This window comes from Leptodactylus fuscus, chromosome 5, assembly GCF_031893055.1.
Source record: "Leptodactylus fuscus isolate aLepFus1 chromosome 5, aLepFus1.hap2, whole genome shotgun sequence".
Lineage (NCBI taxonomy): Eukaryota > Metazoa > Chordata > Amphibia > Anura > Leptodactylidae > Leptodactylus > Leptodactylus fuscus.
In genome coordinates, this window is record NC_134269.1 from 19108055 (window position 1) to 19129798 (window position 21744).

Here is a 21744-nt window from a genome sequence, read left to right on the forward strand (position 1 = left end):
ATCTGTCTCACTAGGCCTAGAATATAGGCCTGAGGCCTACTGGCCCTGTTGCCACAGAAACTGAGCATCCTATTGAGAAACTGCAAGTGTTCCTATAAGCGTGCTCGGCTCTAACCCCTTCATCTCCTCCTTGAGATGGAGAAGGACAAAGCTGAGGGAGGGATGCCAGTAATGGTGTGGGTCTATTTCCTATCACACGGGACGCCAGCAAACCAAAGGTTAACAACATTTAGGCTATGGCTCTACGTTGCAGAAATTTAGTGGAGGCTGTGGAAACACAGAGAGAAAAAATTGTCACCCCCACAAAAAAAACCCCCAGTAAAAACGCGACGCAAAAAACACTGCAGAAAAAAATCGCAACGTTTTTTTAGCTGCGTTTCGCTACGCGAGGCCTTAGCCTTAAAGGCATTTGAAATTTCCAAAAATACTCCATAATCCCAGAACTTGGCCCTGATCCCATAACTTTATCCACATGGTTAGAGCAGTAAGCGGCAGTCATGTGACAGCCACTCCATGGTCATCTTCATGAAGACAGCCAGTGATGCCAACGGGGGAGGTGGACTATGTTTCGGGGGTGTAGAGGATGCAGAGACACCGAGGCTCCAGAGTCAGAGGGGGCCCATATAAGATGGCAGGGACAGGGGCCACACGGTGGCTCAGTGGTTAGCATTGCAGCCTTGCAGCGCTGGAGTCCTGGTGTTCAAATCCCGCCAAGGGCATAAAACCATCTGCAAGGAGTTTGTATGTTCTCCCCGTGTTTGCATGGATTTCCATCCCATATTCCAAAAAAGACATACTGATAGGGAAAAATGTACATTGTGGGGCTCACAATCTACATAAAAAAAAATAATAATAATAATAATAAGATGGCAGGGACTAAACATGACATATAGTAGGTGGGGGGCGCTGTCACAATACGGTGTCCTGGGATGTGCAGATCCATCGCTACTAGCTTTGCACTGCTTATAGTATCCAATAACGTGAAGCCAAATACGGACAGAAAATGCTGATCGGGAGAAGTTTCCTCCAGAAAATCAATATGTCCTCTACGATTCAGCAACTGCAACAGCTGCAGTGTCTGCAAACACCTAGTATACCTAATATCATATTCCAGCCCCTGCGGAGGGCAATCTGCAGCATGTCTGGGCTCACATTACCTGTCTGAGTGACTACTAAGACCCCATGTACATGACCGAGTGTGCAACAGTTGTGGGGAAGAGTTTGCAGCGTAACACGTTCGAATGACATTAGGAGTTACATCCGTTACATCTATGGGGCATCTAATCCATTCCGTTTCGAGGACCTGCCCTATCCTGTACTGTGCATGAGGTCTATTTGTGAACTGCATTGAGGACTGCAAAAGAAGTGAAGCATGGGTGCAATAGTATGTCAGGAGATGTGTGTGCTGTACCTGTACTGTGTAAACCTGTCATGGTGTAGTAGTAGTGTGAGGAGGAGATGTATACAGTCATGGCCAAAAGTTTTGAGAATGACACAAATCTTCTATTGTCACATGATCTGCTGCCCTCTGGTTTTTATGTGTGTTTGTCAGATGTTTTTATCACATACAGAAATAGAATTGCAATCATATTATGAGTAACCAAAGCTTATATTGACAGTTAGAATGAGTTAATGCAGCGTTGCAATATTTGCAGTGTTGACCCTTCTTCTTCAGGACCTCTGCAATTCTCCCTGGCATGCTCTCAATCAACTTCTGGACCAAATCCTGACTGATAGCAGTCCATTCTTGCACAATCAATGCTTGCATTTTGTCAGAATTTGTAGGTTTTTGTTTGTCCACCCGTCTGTTGATGATTGACCACAAGTTCTCAATGGGATTAAGATCTGGGGAGTTTCCAGGCCATGGACCCAAAATCTCTATGTTTTGTTCCCTGAGCCTTTTAGTTATCACCTTTGCTTTATGGCAAGGTGCTCCATCATGCTGGAAAAGGCATTGTTGATCGCCAAACTGCTCTTGGACGGTTGGGAGAAGTTGATCTTGGAGGACATTCTGGTACCATTCTTTATTCATGGCTGTGTTTTTAGGCAAGACTGTGAGAGAGCCGATTCCCTTGGCTGAGAAGCAACCCCACACATGAATGGTTTCAGGAGGCTTTACAGTTGGCATGAGACAAGACTGGTGGTAGCGCTCACCTCGTCTTCTCTGAATAAGCTGTTTTCCAGATGTCCCAAACAATCGAAAAGGGGATTCATCAGAGAAAATGACTTTACCCCAGTCCTCAGCAGTCCACTCCCTGTACCTTTTGCAGAATATCAGTCTGTCCCTGATGTTTTTTCTGGAGAGAAGTGGCTTCTTTGCTGCCCTCCTTGAGACCAGGCCTTGCTCCAAGAGTCTCCACCTCACAGTGCGTGCAGATGCACTCACACCTGCCTGCTGCCATTCCTGAGCAAGCTCTGCACTGCTGGTAGCCCGATCCCGCAGCTGAAACACTTTTAAGAGACGGTCCTGGCGCTTGCTGGTCTTTCTTGGGTGCCCTGGAGCCTTTTTGCCAACAATGGAACCTTTCTCCTTGAAGTTCTTGATGATGCGATAGATTGTTGACTGAGGTGCAATCTTTCTAGCTGCGATACTCTTCCCTGTTAGGCCATTTTTGTGCAGTGCAATGATGACTGCACGTGTTTCTTTAGAGATAACCATGGTTAACAGAAGAGAAACAATGATGCCAAGCACCAGCCTCCTTTTACAGTGTCCAGTGGTGTCATTCTTACTTAATCATGACAGATTGATCTCCAGCCCTGTCCTCATCAACACCCACACCTGTGTTAATGGAGCAATCACTGAAACGATGTTAGCTGGTCCTTTTAAGGCAGGGCTGCAATGATGTTGAAATGTGTTTTGGGGGATAAAGTTCATTTTCTAGGCAAATACTGACTTTGCAAGTAATTGCTGTTAAGCTGATCACTCTTTATAACATTCTGGAGTATATGCAAATTGCCATTAGGAAAACTGAAGCAGTAGACTTTGTAAAAATTAATATTTCTATCATTCTCAAAACTTTTGGCCATGACTTTATACCTGTCATGGTGTAGTAGTAGTGTGAGGAAGAGAATTAGTATATTGGTGATACAATGGTGTCGGCCTGTCATATGTCATGGTGCAGTACTCTATGAGGACACATGCCTTTTGTGTGTATCATGTATAGTGAATACTAGTGATAGGGCTGCGGCACATGTGACAATGCGTGCGGCTGGGTGACAAGCATCGCTGCAGCCTACACAGTCTGAGTCTTTCAGGTGAATGCACAGAGATCTCACAGTATAAAAATAACCCAGGTGTATAAAATCATCTCACAAAAATAGACGCTCTCCTTCTCCTCCTGTGTAGGCATCTATGAATAGAGAGGAGACAGTCAGGAGGGGGTCGGAGCAGATCTGAACAAAGCCGCAGAAATACAGAGGATAATGACTGCAGGAGAGCGGCCGCCTGTCACAGGTTCTGCCTGGATGCAGGTGCACAGACAAATATATCACAGCGCCTTCTGCTACAACCGCCCCCAACCCTCGCCTCATGTCTCATCATCATACATAAAACAAAAATGGTGCAATAATGACAGAATATACAGTATCCAGTCCATTGCACCAATTTTTTCTACGTAGCACCATTGCAACATACATATCCTCCAATTAGAACGGTGCCAGTTAACAAAGAAGATGGGATGTTATGAAGTGCGGAGGACCCGGTGTGCCCCGGTGTTACATGACAGGCCCATTCATATCAATTGGAACTATCTCAAGTGGCAAGTTAGCCAGTCCTCGCGCCCCACCAGTGCACCGGCATCCAATTGCGGCATTCCGCTCCGGATTAGGACCTAGTCGGGAGGGAGTGTCGCGCTGTGGCTGATTCAGCCGCGGAATCCGCGGCAAGATTTGGCAGCTCGTTTCTTCTGCTCGCGGAGAAAAGAAGTGAACGGCTCCCATTGAAGTCAATGAGAGGCGTTTTTTGGATCCGGAATCTGAGGCGGATTCAGCGTTAAAGTCCAGGCCAAAAACCTCCGTGTAAACTCAGCATTAGTTAGACAACCTTAAGATGGTCACACACAATGTCCCAATCCAAGACAGGTTAGCATCCCTTGGTTGTACCTAGGTGTTGTACCACAGGCGTTGTTTGGCACGTACTGTGATATGACCTTACGCAAGGTTTACGTGGGGCAATGGCCTCTATGTAATGGTGGTCTTTGCACCTTTTCTGAGGCAGTCAATGTGGAAAGTCCATTCAGTTGGTCGGTGCATGTTGTTCTGGATAGTGGCTACTGATAGTCCAGAGTGTAGCAATGAGTGCTACCTGTCACCTGCATAAGCTCTGGATGTCTTAAGTAGTGTGCCTTAACCTGGGGGTATTGATCACTTGACTTGTATCTGCAACCAAGAAAGTTTTGGTTCCACTGGTGGTTTTTCCATTCTGACACCACTACGTTGCACCATCAGTCTGTCCAGGGATCTGACTGAAGTGTATTGGCTACAAGAGTAACTATAGGGCCAGAATTTATAAATTTCCCCCCAAAAAACCCTTGGTCTTTCCCCAAAGCTAGACTTCTGAGGAGGCCTCAGCCATGGAGATGTTCTCTGTTGCCTACTATTTACGTCTGAAGGTCAGCTATTACATGGATCATCACTGACATCTGGAAGCTGAAGGAGACATCTTGGACTTATCATCAACCAACAAGATCAGATGATTTAACAAGGCAAATTTTAGAAAAAAAAAAATAATGACCAGGACTGTATCCTGTAGGAATAAGGTCACCAATGAGATGGAAGCAAAACTGGAATGTGCTAAGTATAGCTGTCAATCTCAAGCCTATCAATATTTGGTGTGACCTTTGCCGTTTGGAGAAGGAGTCCTTGAAGTGATGATATGTCCCCCACCGATATAGCCTTGGTCTTACTATCATCCAGTCTGTCTGGGATGACATGAAGAGACAGAAGGATTGGAGCAAGCCTACATCCACAGTTCTGTGCTTAGTTCTCTAAGATGGCGGGAACAACCTCCCTGCCGAGTACTGCTGAAAACTGTCTGCAGGTATCGAGAAGAACTGGCAAAATCTTTGGCCACATAACATATAACAACTACCAAAACCTATGAATTGTACAAACAACCAGACTAGGTAGAAGGTGCCATAGCAGGAAACTACCATGGTCCCATAGATGGAGGAAGATCATATTTCCAAGACGATCTTCAAGAAGATCCTACTAATATTATGTGGGTTCGTGTGTTTGGATGTTTGTGGGTTTGTGTGTTTGGATGTTTGTTCCTCAATCACAGTCAAACGGCTGAATGGATTAAGTTTGTGTGTTTGGATGTTTGTGGGTTCGTGTGTTTGGATATTTGTGGGTTTGTGTGTTTGGATGTTTGTTCCTCAATCACAGTCAAACGGCTGAATGGATTTAGGTGAGATTTCACACATACCTAGATATTTACTAGGAAGGAAAGATAGGCTACTTCTTAGGTCCCACACTCACCCGGAATCCCGACCGCAACCGGCGAACGTTCTCTCTGCCTTCGCTGCAGGACCTGAGATGACATCATCACAGGTCTTTCAGCTGGGCTTCGATTGCTTGGCTGCAGTCTGTGGGCAGGCCGCAGGGGAAGCCAAGCGGCCTCATACGTTGGCAGCATTGCGTGGGCGGCACCAGTGAGCAAGTCCGCACTAGAGAAAATGGCGGCATCTTCCGGCTCCGGAGAGACGCCGCCAAGCCGGCCGGCAGTGTGGAGCCGACATAAGTTCTGCCCATGTCACCACACATTCGGCAGACGGCCGCATCGCCACCCGTAACTTGCCGTCTGGACAAACACTGGCGGGAGAATGGACACATACCTCCGCACGACCTCTTCAATGACTACACCGGCTCCAGGTAGGGGTTGCCGGCTACGGGGGTTAGGGGCTTTCACAGTGCGTGGGGATGGGGGGGGGGATGTTGGGGGTCTGGGGATGAAGAAGGTTGGTGGTGGAGGGGTGGGATGTTGGGGGTCTGGGGATGAAGAGGGTTGTTGGTGGGGGGGGTTAGGGGGAAAGGGATGTTGGGGGCCCAGCAGGGAAAGGGGGCCATGTGTTCAGGGGTGGGCCCGCAGGGAACTGTAGTAGGGGTGCAGCAGGGAGTGCTTTGCATGTCTTCAACCGGCAGGGGCCACTGTCACGAGCTGTGGAGAGGGGCCGGTGGGGCGCACGGGCAGGACTGGCGGCAGAGGGTGCGCCACAGCGGAGAGACACATGGGCGCGGGAGCGCCTGCGGGGGAAAGAGGCCATGTGCATTGAGGACTGTGAGCCCGGGCGTGCGCAGGAGGTGGGTTGCACATGGAGTCAGGGGGCCACAGACGAATTCGTGGGTACTTCTATTGATGAAATAAAGGAAAGATGAGTGTAAGGACCACCATCAAGTAATACAAGAATTAATTTAAGAGCAACTTCATAAAACTTGACATCCGGAGCTTTGTGAGGATACAGATGAGGGATGTATGTTGGTGGGCTGAACTGGCAAGAAGGTTAAGGATGGAAAGCCTTAAGCAAAAGCCATCAAAGAAAGTTATTGGTGGCCAAAAGCAGCTTGGGATTGGAAGGCAAAGAGGATGCAGAAAGCATGCTGAAGCCTGCAGTGACTTACAAGGGTCACATCACTCTGGTTTGAGTGTCATTCATAGACTCTGCTCGCATTGTGCTCGCGCCTCATTACCAGGGAAATAATGCTAATTAGTCCAAACAAAACCGCTCCGTTTTAGTCGCTCGTTTGCTCCTTCTTGTCTAATTGTTGGCCCTTTGACGCCGTACTGTAAATAACCATTTACCATCTAATCACTCAATTATAATATCTAATGGTTGTTGTCTACTGGATTACTGACATTATAAATAGAGGTCCTCTGAGGGACCCGATCCATTTATGATGGCCACTTGCCTTAGAACATTGACCCTGCTATATATTCAGGTCCATCTATTGCAGCATGGTGGCACTATGGTCTACACTGGGAACTACCAGTCAGGATGTCACACTGGTCTAGTCCCTCTAGATTTATATTAAAAAGAGAAGCCTTCTGAGCAGTCTGTTCCATTTATGATGGCCAGTTCCACCATCGAACACTCACCCTGACGTATATTAATGTCCATCTATTGAAGCATGGTTGGGCTACAGTCTACACTAAGGACTATCACTCATGGTGCCACACTAGTTTAATTCTTGTAGATACACAGATGCCCTCTGAGGGGTCTGTCCCATTCACGATGGCCACTTCTGGCTCTGAACATTGACCCTGCTACATAGTCATGTACTGCCATAAACATAGAAATCCATTTATGGAAGCATGGTGGTGCCATGATGGATATTGAGGGCTATCATTCGAGGTGTCACACATTCGCTCCTTTAAATATAGGCTGCGTTGAGTTCTACCCACAAATATTTGCTTTGGAAATTAATTCAGTCCCATGTACTCTCATGATTGGGTACAGAGCATGGCAGTGCCACCATTAAAATTGACATATTGCACCTTTTTGCTTCTAACCATCGTCATCATCAAGTCAGATTTCCTGATAATAGATAGCAAATGAGTAGTCTAATATTCAACAAAACAATGACATATATAAAACCAGGACTGTATGAGGTACCCATAGCGGGACCCAAATAGGAACCATCCCCTTCATCTGAGATTACTTTTTACAAGGAACCTTTCCCCACCCCATCAACTCTTTACTGATTCCAGTGCAGTTGTAATTTTTTTCTCTAGACCCCACCATTCCTAAGCAATCATTTTTATTAGTTTCAGTAGCCAATATGTTAATTAGGTGCTCTCCTGTCAGGTGGGCGGGTCTCACACAGACAGGGAGCTCCCACTTGACAGTAGAAAATCTAATTAGTATACTAAGTGCAAGAGGAAGAGATCACAACTCAGTGGAGCAGGACCAATTGAAGGATGCAAAGTGTTGGAGTTGATGGTAGCGAAAGGTCTTCCTTAAAGTGTTAGGTCTTCCTTAAAGTGTTTATCCCATCCTCCTTAAGATTATCTGAGCTTCTAGAGCGATTTATTTTTTTTGCATTTTGACAGTGTGCATGGCTGTTTTAGGGACATGCTCTGATAAGATGAGGTCAATGTGATGTTCAAGAAAAAATAATATGGTTGACTTCAGGGTATATGATGGGCCCAAATGGTACTTCCCCCTCCATTGGTCCTCAATGTGTTCATCCCATCCCCCTAAAGCTATATATAGTCTTCTGACTTAGGGGTGAACTATTACAAGATCGGGTATGTTTGGTATCCAAGGAAAAAATAAATAGGGGTATATGATGGACCCATAGCGGGACCCAAATGGCACCTGACCTATCCGTGTGATGCTAGTTCCCCTCTTCTTTAATATTGACAAAGCTCCTGGAGCTTTTTTTTTTGCACAGCATGCAATACCCTTCCCGGAAATTGGTAGTGAATTTGCAATGGGAGCCGCTTTCACCCGCACAAGCAGGAAAGCAGGAACTATGCACATGGCCGCTGAGAAACAGCTGTAGATATAAAGCCTGCATGTATTCCTCCCCTTTATTGTTTTGCATTTACGATATGGCAGTACTATGAGTCGTAGTGTCTTCTAACCTTCTCTGTACCCCACAATGCTTGCAGTCCATGGTTATCTGTGCCAAGCCTATAGCCCTGGTAGCTGGACCGAGAACCATTGACTTCAGTGCGGAGTTTCATCCGTTCCCCTTCCCAATGTCCTTCACAACATCCTTGCTTCCTCTTAGCGTCCACCTCCATTCTTCGCTTCAGTCTCCCCCTCCTCCTCCTCCACATCCTGCTGTACTTATGATAAATTTCCCTTTATACCCATCTCCACGTCCCCTCCATCTTCTTCAATTCCCACCTATATGTCCCTACTCCTAAACCCAATGCATCATGGTGACAATCCCCGCCTGTAATCTGCGCCTCATCCCCGTTTTTTCCTTCCCATCAGTGTCTCACAAATTTCCTTCTCATCAATCTGCTTCCATCTTGGGTATCAGCGCCCTCCTTCCTCTGTCTCTCTCCAAATCTCATTATAGCCTCCTCCATCTATCTCCCTGTCAATAGCAACGCGGCCCCGACTCCTTCATTTCAATTTAGCCTCCATGTTCAATACCAACTGAAGTACACGGCATGGCCGTATATTATTATCCGCATTGGTGGGCGATATAAGGCCCATGTATGTTGTCCATGTGCAATAACATATATGTGGAGGTCTGTCACATCCAGCCGCAGTTACATTACCTAGACTGCAGGTACATGTACTGCATTCTCCTAAATCACATCACCCCAAAGATGAGCTGACGAAATGTTATAAGACAAATTCAGCTCTGCTACATCCATATGTACAATGTCTCGGATTAGTGTGCATAGGGTGTGAAAAGTGAGCGTGCCAGACAGAGGATGCATTGTGTGTGACAGAGAAAGGACTAGGAAGGGACGGATAATGCAGAGAAAACAGGGAGGAGGAGGAGGAGGAGGGAGAGAAGGAGAGAGAGGTTCTCTACAGAATGGAGCCTTTGAAGAGGGATGCATGGCACAGACTCGGGCACTGGCAGAATGTGACATAAGGTGGACTGTCACAGGCCGTGACGCAGGAGATGGGTGACAGGATAGATAGATAGATAGATAGATAGATAGATAGATAGATAGATAGATAGATAGGAGATAGATAGATAGATAGATAGATAGATAGATAGATAGATAGATAGATACTATATTATGTTCACGTGTGGCACGTGCAATGCAGAAGTATGTGGCGCTAACAATATTATGTCAAGTTATAAGTAACATAGGACAGTATACATCAGGCAGTGTGTGGGATGACACGTGCGAGGACGGCATAGCAAAGGATTTTTCTGGAAATGGGTCATACAAGGCCGTTTATCTAAAGTTCGGTACAACCCAAGACATCATGATTGAGGAGGTTAGATGTGTAATGGATGTACCTATATATATATGTATAAAAAAATGTGCAAGGATAGACAGATAGATAAATAGATAGATAGATAGATAGATAGGAGATAGATAGATAGATAGATAGATAGATAGATAGATAGGAGATAGATAGATAGATAGATAGAGTGATAGATAGATAGAGTGATAGATAGATAGATAGATAGATAGATAGATAGATAGATAGATAGGAGATAGATAGATAGATAGGAGATAGATAGATAGATAGATAGATAGATAGATAGGAGATAGATAGATAGATAGATAGATAGATAGATAGGAGATAGATAGATAGATAGATAGGAGATAGATAGATAGATAGATAGATAGATAGATAGATAGATAGATAGATAGATAGGAGATAGATAGATAGATAGATAGATAGATAGATAGATAGGAGATAGATAGATATAGATAGATAGATAGATAGATAGATAGGAGATAGATAGATAGATAGATAGATAGATAGATAGATAGATAGATAGATAGATAGATAGATAGATAGGAGATAGATAGATAGATAGGAGATAGATAGATAGATAGATAGATAGATAGATAGATAGATAGGAGATAGATAGATAGATAGATAGGAGATAGATAGATAGATAGATAGAGATAGATAGAGTGAAGGTACATGTGAGTGTAGCACATGGCATAGTATATATATATACAATCTGACATGTGACACCAGGTATCATATACACTGCAGGATGTGACACATGAGCACTATACACATCCCCACAGCATAGGTAGAGCGATGTATGGCTGGTAACATATAATATTATATACATGTTGTATATAATATATACCCGTGTAATATATATTACCCGTGTACACAATAAGGAGTGCACTATGTGACATACGTCAGTGTTTAGTAGCACGTGATACAAAAAGTATATAATAGATCTAGATAGATGGATAAATGGATACATAGATAGATAGATGTTTCACAGTGTGTGTCATGTGACTACACAATGCCCAGATGGCCATGGATCTGATGCATGGTCAGCCACTCCCATTCATGTATTATTCAAGGTAAGGAGATGTATAAGATATGGAGAAATATTATAATAAGTGTTCACTGTATATATATATATATCCTTCATATGGGCGTGCCTACACGCACACGCGTGCTCACACGCCCAATGACTGCCATGTCTCTTCTATTGTTCTCAAGAACCCCCACCCCACCCCCATGTTCCTGTAGGTACCAGCTGCAACTGGGCAGGGTGTTTGTGGTATCAGTCTGTGCAGTGTCTGCATTTTTATACCTCGTCCCACCCATCCATCCTAAGTCATCTATCTATCTATCTATCTATCTATCTATCTATCTATCTATCTATCTATCTATCATTGTATCCATCCTCTATCTATCATTTTGTATCTATATATTTATATATCTATCTATATCTTTGTTATAATTGTGTTTTTTATTTGTATTTTCTTTCTATCTATGTTTCTATTATTTACTTCTATCTATCTATCTATCTATCTATCTATCTATCTATCTATCTATCTATCTATCTATCTATCTATCTATCGCCTCTCTCTATCTCCTATCTATCTATCTATCTATCTATCTATCTACCTACCTATCTCCTATCTATCTATCTATCTATCTATCTATCTATCTATCTCCTATCTATCTATCTATCTATCTATCTATCTATCTATCTAACTCCTATCTATCTATCTATCTATCTACCTACCTATCTCCTATCTATCTATCTATCTATCTATCTCCTATCTACCTATCTCCTATCTATCTATCTATCTATCTATCTATCTATCTATCTATCTATCTATCTATCTAACTATCTATCTATCTATCGTATGAATCTTTCCATCCATCCATATGGCAGTACCATAGAGCACCAAGGACACACACAGCATCCTTTTCACCCCTCTCCCCCCTCCTCGGTTTTCTGTCCTTCTCATTGCTGCATTGTAAGATGCATACAAGTCCCAGATGGGACTCCCCTGGGATTTCTCTTTCCATGCCTCCACCTTTCTCTGCACCTTCTTCCTCCTCCTCTGCTAGCACAGCGCAAAAAAATACCCCTCGCTGCCATCCATTTAACCCTTCCCACCACCACACATTTTCTAGAAACCAAAAAAAAAAAAGAAAAAAAGAAAGATGGCGGTACTTACAGTCACCATGCTGAGGGAACGTAGGTTGGATCCTGTAGATTTTCGGTTGCGTCTCTCTTGCCGTCGGGTTCCTTTCCTCAGCGTTCTGGCGTCCGAGGTGCGCCTGCCCACCCCGCCGCTCCCTTGCCCCCTCCCGGCGGCCGTCACGGGATCGAGACAAGAAACCGGAGCGTGAAAAAAAAAACAAAAAAAAAAAGTAAAAAAAAAAGTCAAGCACTATGAATAGGATTCCCCCAGCTTCTCAAATAGGAGAAAAAAAAATTCCAAAAATATTTCAAAAATGGTAGAAAAAGATCCCAAAATAGATATATCTATAGATAGAAAAAAATGGTCTCGATGAGGCAGGAGAAAAAAGTGCTGTGCAGGCCTTTTGGGGTGGGGGGGTGGGGGTCTTTGTCTGGAATGAAAAGGAAGGGGGGGGGGCACAAGATTTTGGAGACAGGGATTGAGAGAAAGGGAAGAGGGAAGAGTCTGATGTTATTCGTAATGTCTTAATCCCAAAGTGGCGTCACCTTACTCTCCCTTCATGTGAACGGTCTGATCCCCCTCTCCACATTTATATACGGCACTGCGGATGGTGCGGCTCTCTACGTTATTGGCCAAGAGCTGGGAAGGGGGTGCGAGGAGAGGGAGGAGGAGGAGGAGGAGGAGATGATGATGAATCTCTCCCTCCTCTCTTCTTGTGATTTTTTCCCTTTCTCCTCCTTTTCTTTGCTCCAGGCCCCCTGAGTAGAGGGACATAGAGGAGGGGACGGTCGCACCTGCCAAGCTGCTCCTCTATGTCTCCATCCATCAGCGTTATCATTCTGGGCCCCCAGCCCTCCTGTATGCCTCTGATGTGTCTCTGGAAGTCACCCTGGTGTCAGTCATCCTCCTCCTCCTCCTCCTCTCCATCCCTCCTTTACTACATCTCTCCACATCTATCTTCTGCCCTGTCCTCCATAGCTCTTGTCAGATAGAAAGATAGATAGATAGATAGATAGATAGATAGATGGATATGGAATAGATAGATAGATAGATAGATAGATAGGAGATAGATAGATAGATAGATAGATAGATAGATAGATAGATAGGGAATAGATAGAAGTCCAGACCAGCACCAACATATTCTGTAGCGCTGTACACTATTCTGATACATGTCAGGGACACGTATGTGGCTGTATAGTGACAGTATGTGCAGATATTTTAATAAAGTTTCTGCCTGTTTGATGTTTTGGTGAAATTTAACATTGTTCTGTAGGGTCAGATATGAAAGACGAGCATGGAGGCAACAGGAGAGGAGGAGGAGGAAAGAGGAAAGTAAGAAGTGAAGGGAGGAAAAGAAATGGAGAAGGAATAATAAAGGAGTAAAGGGACAGGGAAGAGGAAAGGGGAAATAAAGAGGGAGGAAAGAAAGATGGAAGGCAATGAGGAGGGAATATAACAATACAGAAAGGAAGAGGGATAGGGAAGGCAAAGGAAGAAAAACACAGGGTGGGGGCAAAGGACAGGTGGAAAGAAGGAAAAAAGTAAGTAAAAGGGAAGAAAGAGAGAAAGAAAGAAAGAAAGAAAGAAAGAAAGAAAGAAAGAAAGAAAGAAAGAAAGAGAAAAGGTAGAAAGAAAGAAAAAAAAAGAGAAAGGAAGGAGGAAAGAAGGACAGATGAAAGAAAGAAAGAAAGAAAGAAAGAAAGAAAGAAAGAAAGAAAGAAAGAAAGAAAAAGAAAGAAGGATGGAAGAAAGAAAGTAAGGAGGAAAGAAAGAAAGAAAGAAAGAAAGAAAGAAAGAAAGAAAGAAAGAAAGAAAGACGGACAAAAGAAAGAAAGATAGGAAGGAGGAAAGAAGCACGGACAAAAGAAAGAAAAAGAAAGAAAAGAGGAAAGAAGATGGAAAATATAGAAAAGAGGAAAGAAGGACGGATGAAAGAAAGAAAAAAAGAAGGAAAGAAAGAAAGAAGGACGGATGAAAGAAAGAAAAAAAGAAAGGAGGAAAGAAGGACGGATTAAAGAAAGAAAGAAAGAAAGACAGAAGGATGGAAGGAAGGAAGGAAGAAAGAAAGAAAGAAAGAAAGAAAGAAAGAAAGAAAGAAAGAAAGAAAGAAAGAAAGAAAGAAAGAAAGAAAGAAAGAAACAGGAAGGAGGGAGGAGAAGAGTGAAGATATAAATAATGAGGGACGGAAAGAGCACGGAAGGAAGGAAGGAAGGAAGGAAGGAAGGAAGGAAGGAAGGAAGGAAGGACAAAAATAATGAAGAAAGGAAACTCCATAAAATGAAGGTAAGAAGGAAAGAGTAAAAGCTGGGAGTGAAGGAAAGAAGGAAGACAAAAATCAAATGATTGGAGGGGAGAAGATAGAAGAAGTAAAGGATGGAAGAAGGAGGAAATAAAGAAAGGACTTTAGGAACTAAGGAAGGGGAAAATAAGGAAGGAAGGAAAAGGAAGGATTGAAATAAGGAATGAATAAAGAAATGAGAGAAGGGGAGAAGAAAAAGCGGAGTGCAGAAAGAAGAAAGTGAAAGATGGAAAACAAGGGCAGAAAGAAGGAAGGAAGATAGGAGCAAACTGAGGAGAAAGGAAATAATACAAGAAGATGGAAGAAACAAGACCGTGGAAATGTGGAGGAGGAAAGAGGAAGGAGATGGATGGAGAGAAGGAGATGTGTAGTATTCAGACTAGGTAGTCCTACTGGTGAGGTGGCTGTACTGCAGTAGTGCTCTGCAGCAGTGTGAATAGTGTCTGGGTGGGGGTCGCTGTGTCACTTCTCCTGGTCAGGTATATAATGTGTACAGCCCCATACAGTATATGGATGATGGGGGGGGGAGGCTGTTTCCCCCCTCCAGCTATGGCTGTGTATTGTCCAGCACCTGCTCTTCTCTTATATACTGTTATATACTGTGGTGTGGCCCCGGGTCAGTACTGATACATGACCGTATATTACCCAGATACTTTACATCCTGCACTGTATATAAGCCAAGGTATTCCCATGTAATGTCCTGCAGGCATGCTGGTACTTGTAGTGGTACATCAAGAGTCTATACCTCTGTTCACACAGTGAAGTGATGGCGATTATGGCCTGGTGTGGCCCCTGGAATTAATATGTGAAGGGCCCCATCCAAAGCCTTTATACTGGGAGAAATAAAGAATAATCCTGCCAATGGACTTGTGGTCCCATGACATCTGGAACACAACAGTATGCTATATAGTATCCGCGCTATGTGCGGTATATCTGCTGCTCTCCACTGTCCATGGTACTGAACAGGAATCCAACAGCTGTGTAATAAGGAGATATAGACGGACACAAGTATAAATCTACATTGTATTGCCCACTACAGGATCTAGTGCGCTATGTCATCAGCTGTTTCATGCTGGAGTGCGACTGGTTAAAGGGTTCGTATCATTGGCTCTAGTGAGTATTAATTAAGCATATATTTGCATAGGCTTTAGAAAGGCGATTCCAGACATACCTTTACTTTGTTAATCCTCTCAGCCTTTCTTGAATGAGGCCACTTATATTGATATGCTAATTAGCCAGCGTAGAGCACCGGAGCACTGCGTACTGTCTGCTGTGTGTATACAAGGGGAGGTGAGAGCAGGGAGGCTGAAGTGTCATCATCATCATCAACAGCAGCAACAGGATTATACAGTAAGTTATATTCCTGTATATAGAGAGTAGTATTATACTAGTTATATTCTTGTACATAGGAGCAGTATTATTGTAGTTATATTCTTGTACATAGGAGCAGTATTATAGTAGTTATATTCTTGTATATAGGGGTAGTATTATAGTAGTTATATTCTTGTACATAGGAGGTAGTATTATACTAGTTATATTCTTGTACATAGGAGCAGTATTATTGTAGTTATATTCTTGTACATAGGAGTAGTATTATAGTAGTTATATTCTTGTACATAGGGGGCAGTATTATAGTAGTTATATTCTTGTACATAGGAGGCAGTATTATAGTAGTTATATTCTTGTATATAGGGGTAGTATTATAGTAGTTATATTCTTGTACATAGGAGGCAGTATTATAGTAGTTATATCCTTGTACATAGGAGCAGTATTATAGTAGTTATATTATTGTACATAGGAGGTAGTATTATAGTAGTTATATTCTTGTACATAGGAGTAGTATTATAGTAGTTATATTCTTGTACATAGGAGTAGTATTATAGTAGTTATATTCTTGTACATAGGAGTAGTATTATAGTAGTTATATTCTTGTACATAGGAGGTAGTATTATAGTAGTTATATTCTTGTACATAGGAGGTAGTATTATAGTAGTTATATTCTTGTACATAGGAGTAGTATTATAGTAGTTATATTCTTGTACATAGGAGTAGTATTATAGTAGTTATATTCTTGTACATAGGAGTAGTATTATAGTAGTTATATTCTTGTACATAGGAGTAGTATTATAGTAGTTATATTCTTGTACATAGGAGTAGTATTATAGTAGTTATATTCTTGTATATAGGAGCAGTATTATAGTAGTTATATTCTTGTACATAGGAGCAGTATTATAGTAGTTATATCCTTGTACATAGGAGCAGTATTATAGTAGTTATATTCTTGTACATAGGAGTAGTATTATAGTAGTTATATTCTTGTACATAGGAGTAGTATTATAGTAGTTATTTCCCGTACGTCCTACGGCAGCACAATTACACAAGGGATTTCTTCCCCTAGGTACAACCAGAGAGACAGGTTAGTTAGCAATCGTGAATAACCGATTAAACAATTAACAAGGACCCCTCCTATAAAGGTGAGGAAGTCGGCTGGCCCAATTGTGTTCTTTTTTCTCTCTAGGTGCCTGAAGAGACAGGATGTGTTAAGGACTTTTCGGCAGTTGCTGGGCTTTCCGGGCCGTATACAGGGCTGGGTCCCTGTCCCTCAGTTCCGAAGGTGTTCCAAGATGATGCCGATTGTTTCTATTTGGACTTGCCTTGGTTCACATGTGGGTGGAATTACATGATCAGGAATTCCCCACTAAACATGGATGGTAGCACATGGAGGCGCTTCAGGTTCTCCCTGAAGTATGCGCGCCTAGCCCAGCAATCCACTACAAATGGCGCACTGAAAATGGCGTGCGCGCTCCTGGAGAAATGAGGCATGTTGTTCCAGGACTGGCATCAACGCTGCAGCCACCATAAGGAATGGAGCCAGTATCCGGCAACATGGCGCACTTTGCCTCCTGCTCAGCCCTCTGCTTGCTGAGGTAAGTAAGGCTGAATGTTCTGAGCAGCTCAGGTTTGTCTATCCTGGTGTTCAGCTCTGCACTGGTTTTTATTATATACTGTAACCCTTCACATGCCAGTAGTAGTAGCCGGCAGTATGGGGATCACCTCCTGCTCTGCCCTCGGCTTACTGTGGTAAGTATGGCTGAATGTGCTGAGCTGCTCCATGTTGTTTGCCCTGCTGTGTTTAGCTCTGCATTGGTTCCAGTACACACTGTGACTCCTCACATGCTGCACTCACCTCCTGCTCTGCCCTCTGCTTACTGTGTAAGTATGGCTGTATGTGCTAAGCTGCTCCATGTTGTTTGCCCTGCTGGGTCCAGCTCTGTGCACTATTAACTCTCCGCATGCTGAAGCTCTGCTAACTGTTTGTGTTCTGTTTAGATGTCTGCGGGAGCAGTAAGAGGACCTGTAAGACCAGACACAGGGGGCAGTAGAGGACCTGTAAGTCCAGACACAGGGGGCAGTCGAGGCCGCAGCCCCTACCTGAGGACCTGGTAGCAGACACCTGTGTGAATTGTTCCTCACCTGTGGCCTCCTCTCCAGGAGAGGGCACTACAGCATGTATGGAGGGGTATACAGCAGCTTACTAAGGGTTCAGGATGTCTCCCTCTCCCAGTGACCAGTATCAAGCTCCGCCAGCTCTAACTCTCATGAGGGGTTAAATCCTAAATTCAGATGACCCAGGAGTTTTGTGTTCAAGGACAATGGGAATTTTTTTATTTAACGCAGTTTAAAACTCAGGGAATTTTGCTAAAGAGGTGTAACCAGGTTCCTGTAATCACAGGGCAAATGGTGCAGCTGCCCCGGGCCTGTCGGGCACTTCATATGAGAGGCGGAGAGTCTGCAAAAGAAAACAAAACCAAAACAAATAACAAACAATAAATATATCGCCATGACCGGTTTTATTTCCCCCTCTCCGGTTGGGCAGGTAGTCACGTTGTCAATACCTTTGCCAGCGCAGCAGCCTATGGGCCCTATGGTTAGGTTTCTTACATACAATGTGCCTTGTTATTTGCCAGGTATGGCAGTTCTGGAGCGGTGCAGAGCAGTAGAGGATGCATTGCTGCAGAGCGTTCCCTCTACATCCCTAATGAAGGGTCTGGTGTTGATCCCTTAAGTTTGGGAAACAAGTAAAGAGCCCCTCATGATCTATGGTTGCATATCAGGCTCCTGCTCATAGAATACCGCGCCAATGCAGCCGTGTCCCACCTAAAGCAGATTGTGTTACGGTCATTTTTCCTGTCCCTGTCTTAGAGATCGGACATGTTCTGTGGTCAGACCATTGAATCTGTTTCTTGGAGAGCTGGGTGACAGCCAGTGGATTTACTGTTGCAGATGTGCTCAAGTTTAGGTGGAGCCCTGGGTGGCGGCGTGCAGTGTCCGCTACAATGACAAATATAGCCAGATATATATTCCATAATAATCCCTTCATAAAGTGACTGATTATCTTCTGCGCCAGGGCCCTCCCCAAACCCTACACTGCACAAATTTGCAGAATGCCGCAGACAAGTTGCAGGTCAGGGCTGGTAGAGACTTATCTGGATAATGTTTTATGCTGTGCCCAGTTAGGGGCCATTCACACTGCTCCTCTTCATTGTCCAGCCTTCTGCTCCTGCGGCTGAATGTCTGACAGACACTGGATTCTGTTGCCGTCTTTCCTCCACTATTGGGGCCTTAACCATAAGGAGTCTTACAGGACTTACAGGAGTTAGCGGTTTCTCCTTCCAGTGTCCTCCCACAACTTGCATCTTCCATTGGAAACAATAGAGGCGGAGTCTGGACAAAGTCTGTCGCTGTTTAGGGGCGCAAATCCCTACATGTGAACGCCTCCTTACACCACTGTAAGCTCTGTATACTTTGCGCGAGAAAATCTGCACTAGGGTCCTCGACATACGTTTCTGTTGCATAGATTATGTGGTAAAGCTGCGCACCATAGTGTAAATGGAAAGTGTCAGACTAAGGATAAATCTACCGCACTGCATAAAGCGGACATGTCTATCAGGAGATTCTCCTGGAACTGATGTTATATTTAATGAGGTGCTGCAGCAGCTTGCACTGGGCCCACTAATGAGTTAAAACAGCGTAGGATGGAGCCTGAGAAGGAAGCTCTATTATTGTCATGTAACTAAGGGCAAGGTTTACCCGAGTCCTCCAGTCCTGCAGGAATGGCTACAATGTGACCAGGAGACTCCGAGAAAGTAAAAAAAAACAAACAAAAAAATCAAAAAACCTGTGTATCTGGATCTAGATGTGACACAACCTACAGCCGGGATATCTTCTCCACTCATGATTGGGAATTGGTTCCTAAGCTAGATCTTCCTGTCACTGAAATGTCAGTGACCATTGTGGACTGGAAGTGCCTACCATTGTCCGCTCCGGGCCTGGCAAGTGCCAGCGGAGGAGACGGACTGGGAATCACTAACTCCATTGGCTAAAAAACAAGCAAAACAACAAAACAGATTCTGTCTTGTAGAAACCTTCTATATCCTCCATAGGAGTTTACAATACGTCTTTGTGATTCCAGTTGCCAGGTCACTATGTATACGGCTCGCTCATCTCACCAGAGATTTAGAAGACGAGTCCGAGGGCAGAAATCCTCCGGTCACTGACACAGATAGAGAATCCTTCACATTTCTCTGTGATACTCATTTGCATAAAATAAGATCTGTATCCACAGGATCCTAGAATATATCTTCTGTGGTGTATATACACTCCACTGTCTATATACTCACACACACTCTATTGTGTATATACTTACATAAACTCCACTGTGTATGTGCTCACATACACTCCAGTGTGTATATACTCACATACACTCTGGGTATATACTTACATACTCTACTGTGTATATGCTCACATACACTCCATTGTGTGTATACTCACATACACTCTACTATGTATATACTCACATACACTCCGTTGTGTGTATACTCAATACACTCTACTGTGTATATACTCACATACACTTCATTGTGTGCATACTCACATACACTCTACCGTGTATATATTTGTATGTTCTTTATTGTGTATATATTCACATACACTCTACTGTGTATATACTCAATACACTCCATTGTGTATATACTCACATACACTCTACTGTGTATATACTCACATACACTTCATTGTGTGCATACTCACATACACTCTACCATGTATATATTCGCATGTTCTTTATTGTGTATATGTTCACATACACTCTACTGTGTATATACTCACATACACTCTACTGTGTGTATGCTCACATACACTCCATGGTGTATATATTCACATTCTCTACTGTGTATGCTCACATACAATCTATTGTGTATATACTCACATTCACATACTCTACTGTGTATATACTCACATACACTCTACGGTGTGTATACTCACATACTCTGCTGTGTATATACTCACAAATACTTTGTTGTGGATACACTCTAGCATGTTTACACTCACATAAACTCCGTTGTATACATACTTGCATGTGCTTTATTTATGGTTGCACTCTCATATACTTGATTATAGAGATACTCATGAACTCTTGTGGATATGGTCCTATACTATATGGTGATTATACTCACATGTAGTCTGATGTGTGGACTCGCATATCGCCCATTGTATATACTTACATATATTCTATTGTGGATACATGCACATATCTTCCATTATATATACTTGGATATTTTTCATTGTATATTCTCATATATCCTATTGTGGATATACTCACATATTGTCTGGTATACTCAGATATGCTATTTGGAATATACTCATATACTCGTTAGTCTCCACCTCATAAGAACCTTTCTTCAAAGCATTGCAAATGTTAAGTCCGTTTTTGTCACAAAAAAAAAAAAAAAAGGTATTCTTAGGGACCTGCAGGGTCATTAATGCGCTGAATCTTCATTTGAGCCACTTCAGGAAGTCTCGATAAATGGCTAAACTTCAAAGTTTCGTCTTAATCGCCGTCATATCTACCAGACATATTAGTGTATTACAGGCTCTCTACTACAAAGAGTCCTATCGGAGTTCCTAGGAGTTTGTCTTCTCTTGAGAGCCATCCCGGGGTTCCTTCCTAAGGTCCCTCTTTCAAGCAGATCAGCCCGGACGTTGCCTTGCCAGGGTTTTCCCTAAACCTTAGGGAGAGGAGTAACTAAAGTGGCATCTTTACATGTTACAGAGAACTCCTGTCTGGTTGCAGAGATCCAACAGCTTCAGGAAAGCCAAAATTTTACTGGCAACATTATGGCCCAAATAAGGGGGCAAAGGACAAGTAAAAGCCCCACTGGCAAGATGGTTCAGGGCTGCGGCTGAAATGTGCTACCAACTGAGTGATCTGCAATCTCCGCTAAAGTCAGAGCTCATGCCGCTCGGCCCATGTTCACATCATGGGAAGAAGTGGGACATATTCCATTAGAACAAATGCACATGGCGGAACCGGATCCTCTTC

At 43.4% G+C, this 21744-nt stretch overlaps 1 protein-coding gene across 5 annotated transcripts in view; it reads right to left on the reverse strand.

Moving 5' to 3' along the window:
* ELAVL3 (ELAV like RNA binding protein 3) overlaps positions 1–12278 on the reverse strand; it is a 53784-nt gene extending 41506 nt beyond the window's left edge. For 2 of the 5 annotated variants that reach the window (XM_075272569.1, XM_075272568.1), the window contains exon 1: positions 12098–12277. In XM_075272569.1, coding sequence (XP_075128670.1) covers positions 12098–12106 — 9 coding nt within the window. In that variant the 5' untranslated portion in view covers positions 12107–12277. Of the gene's footprint in view, positions 1–12097 lie in introns of all 5 variants that reach the window. The other 3 variants (XM_075272567.1, XM_075272570.1, XM_075272571.1) reach the window with 3 other exon arrangements.
* Positions 12279–21744: the final 9466 nt, after the last annotated feature.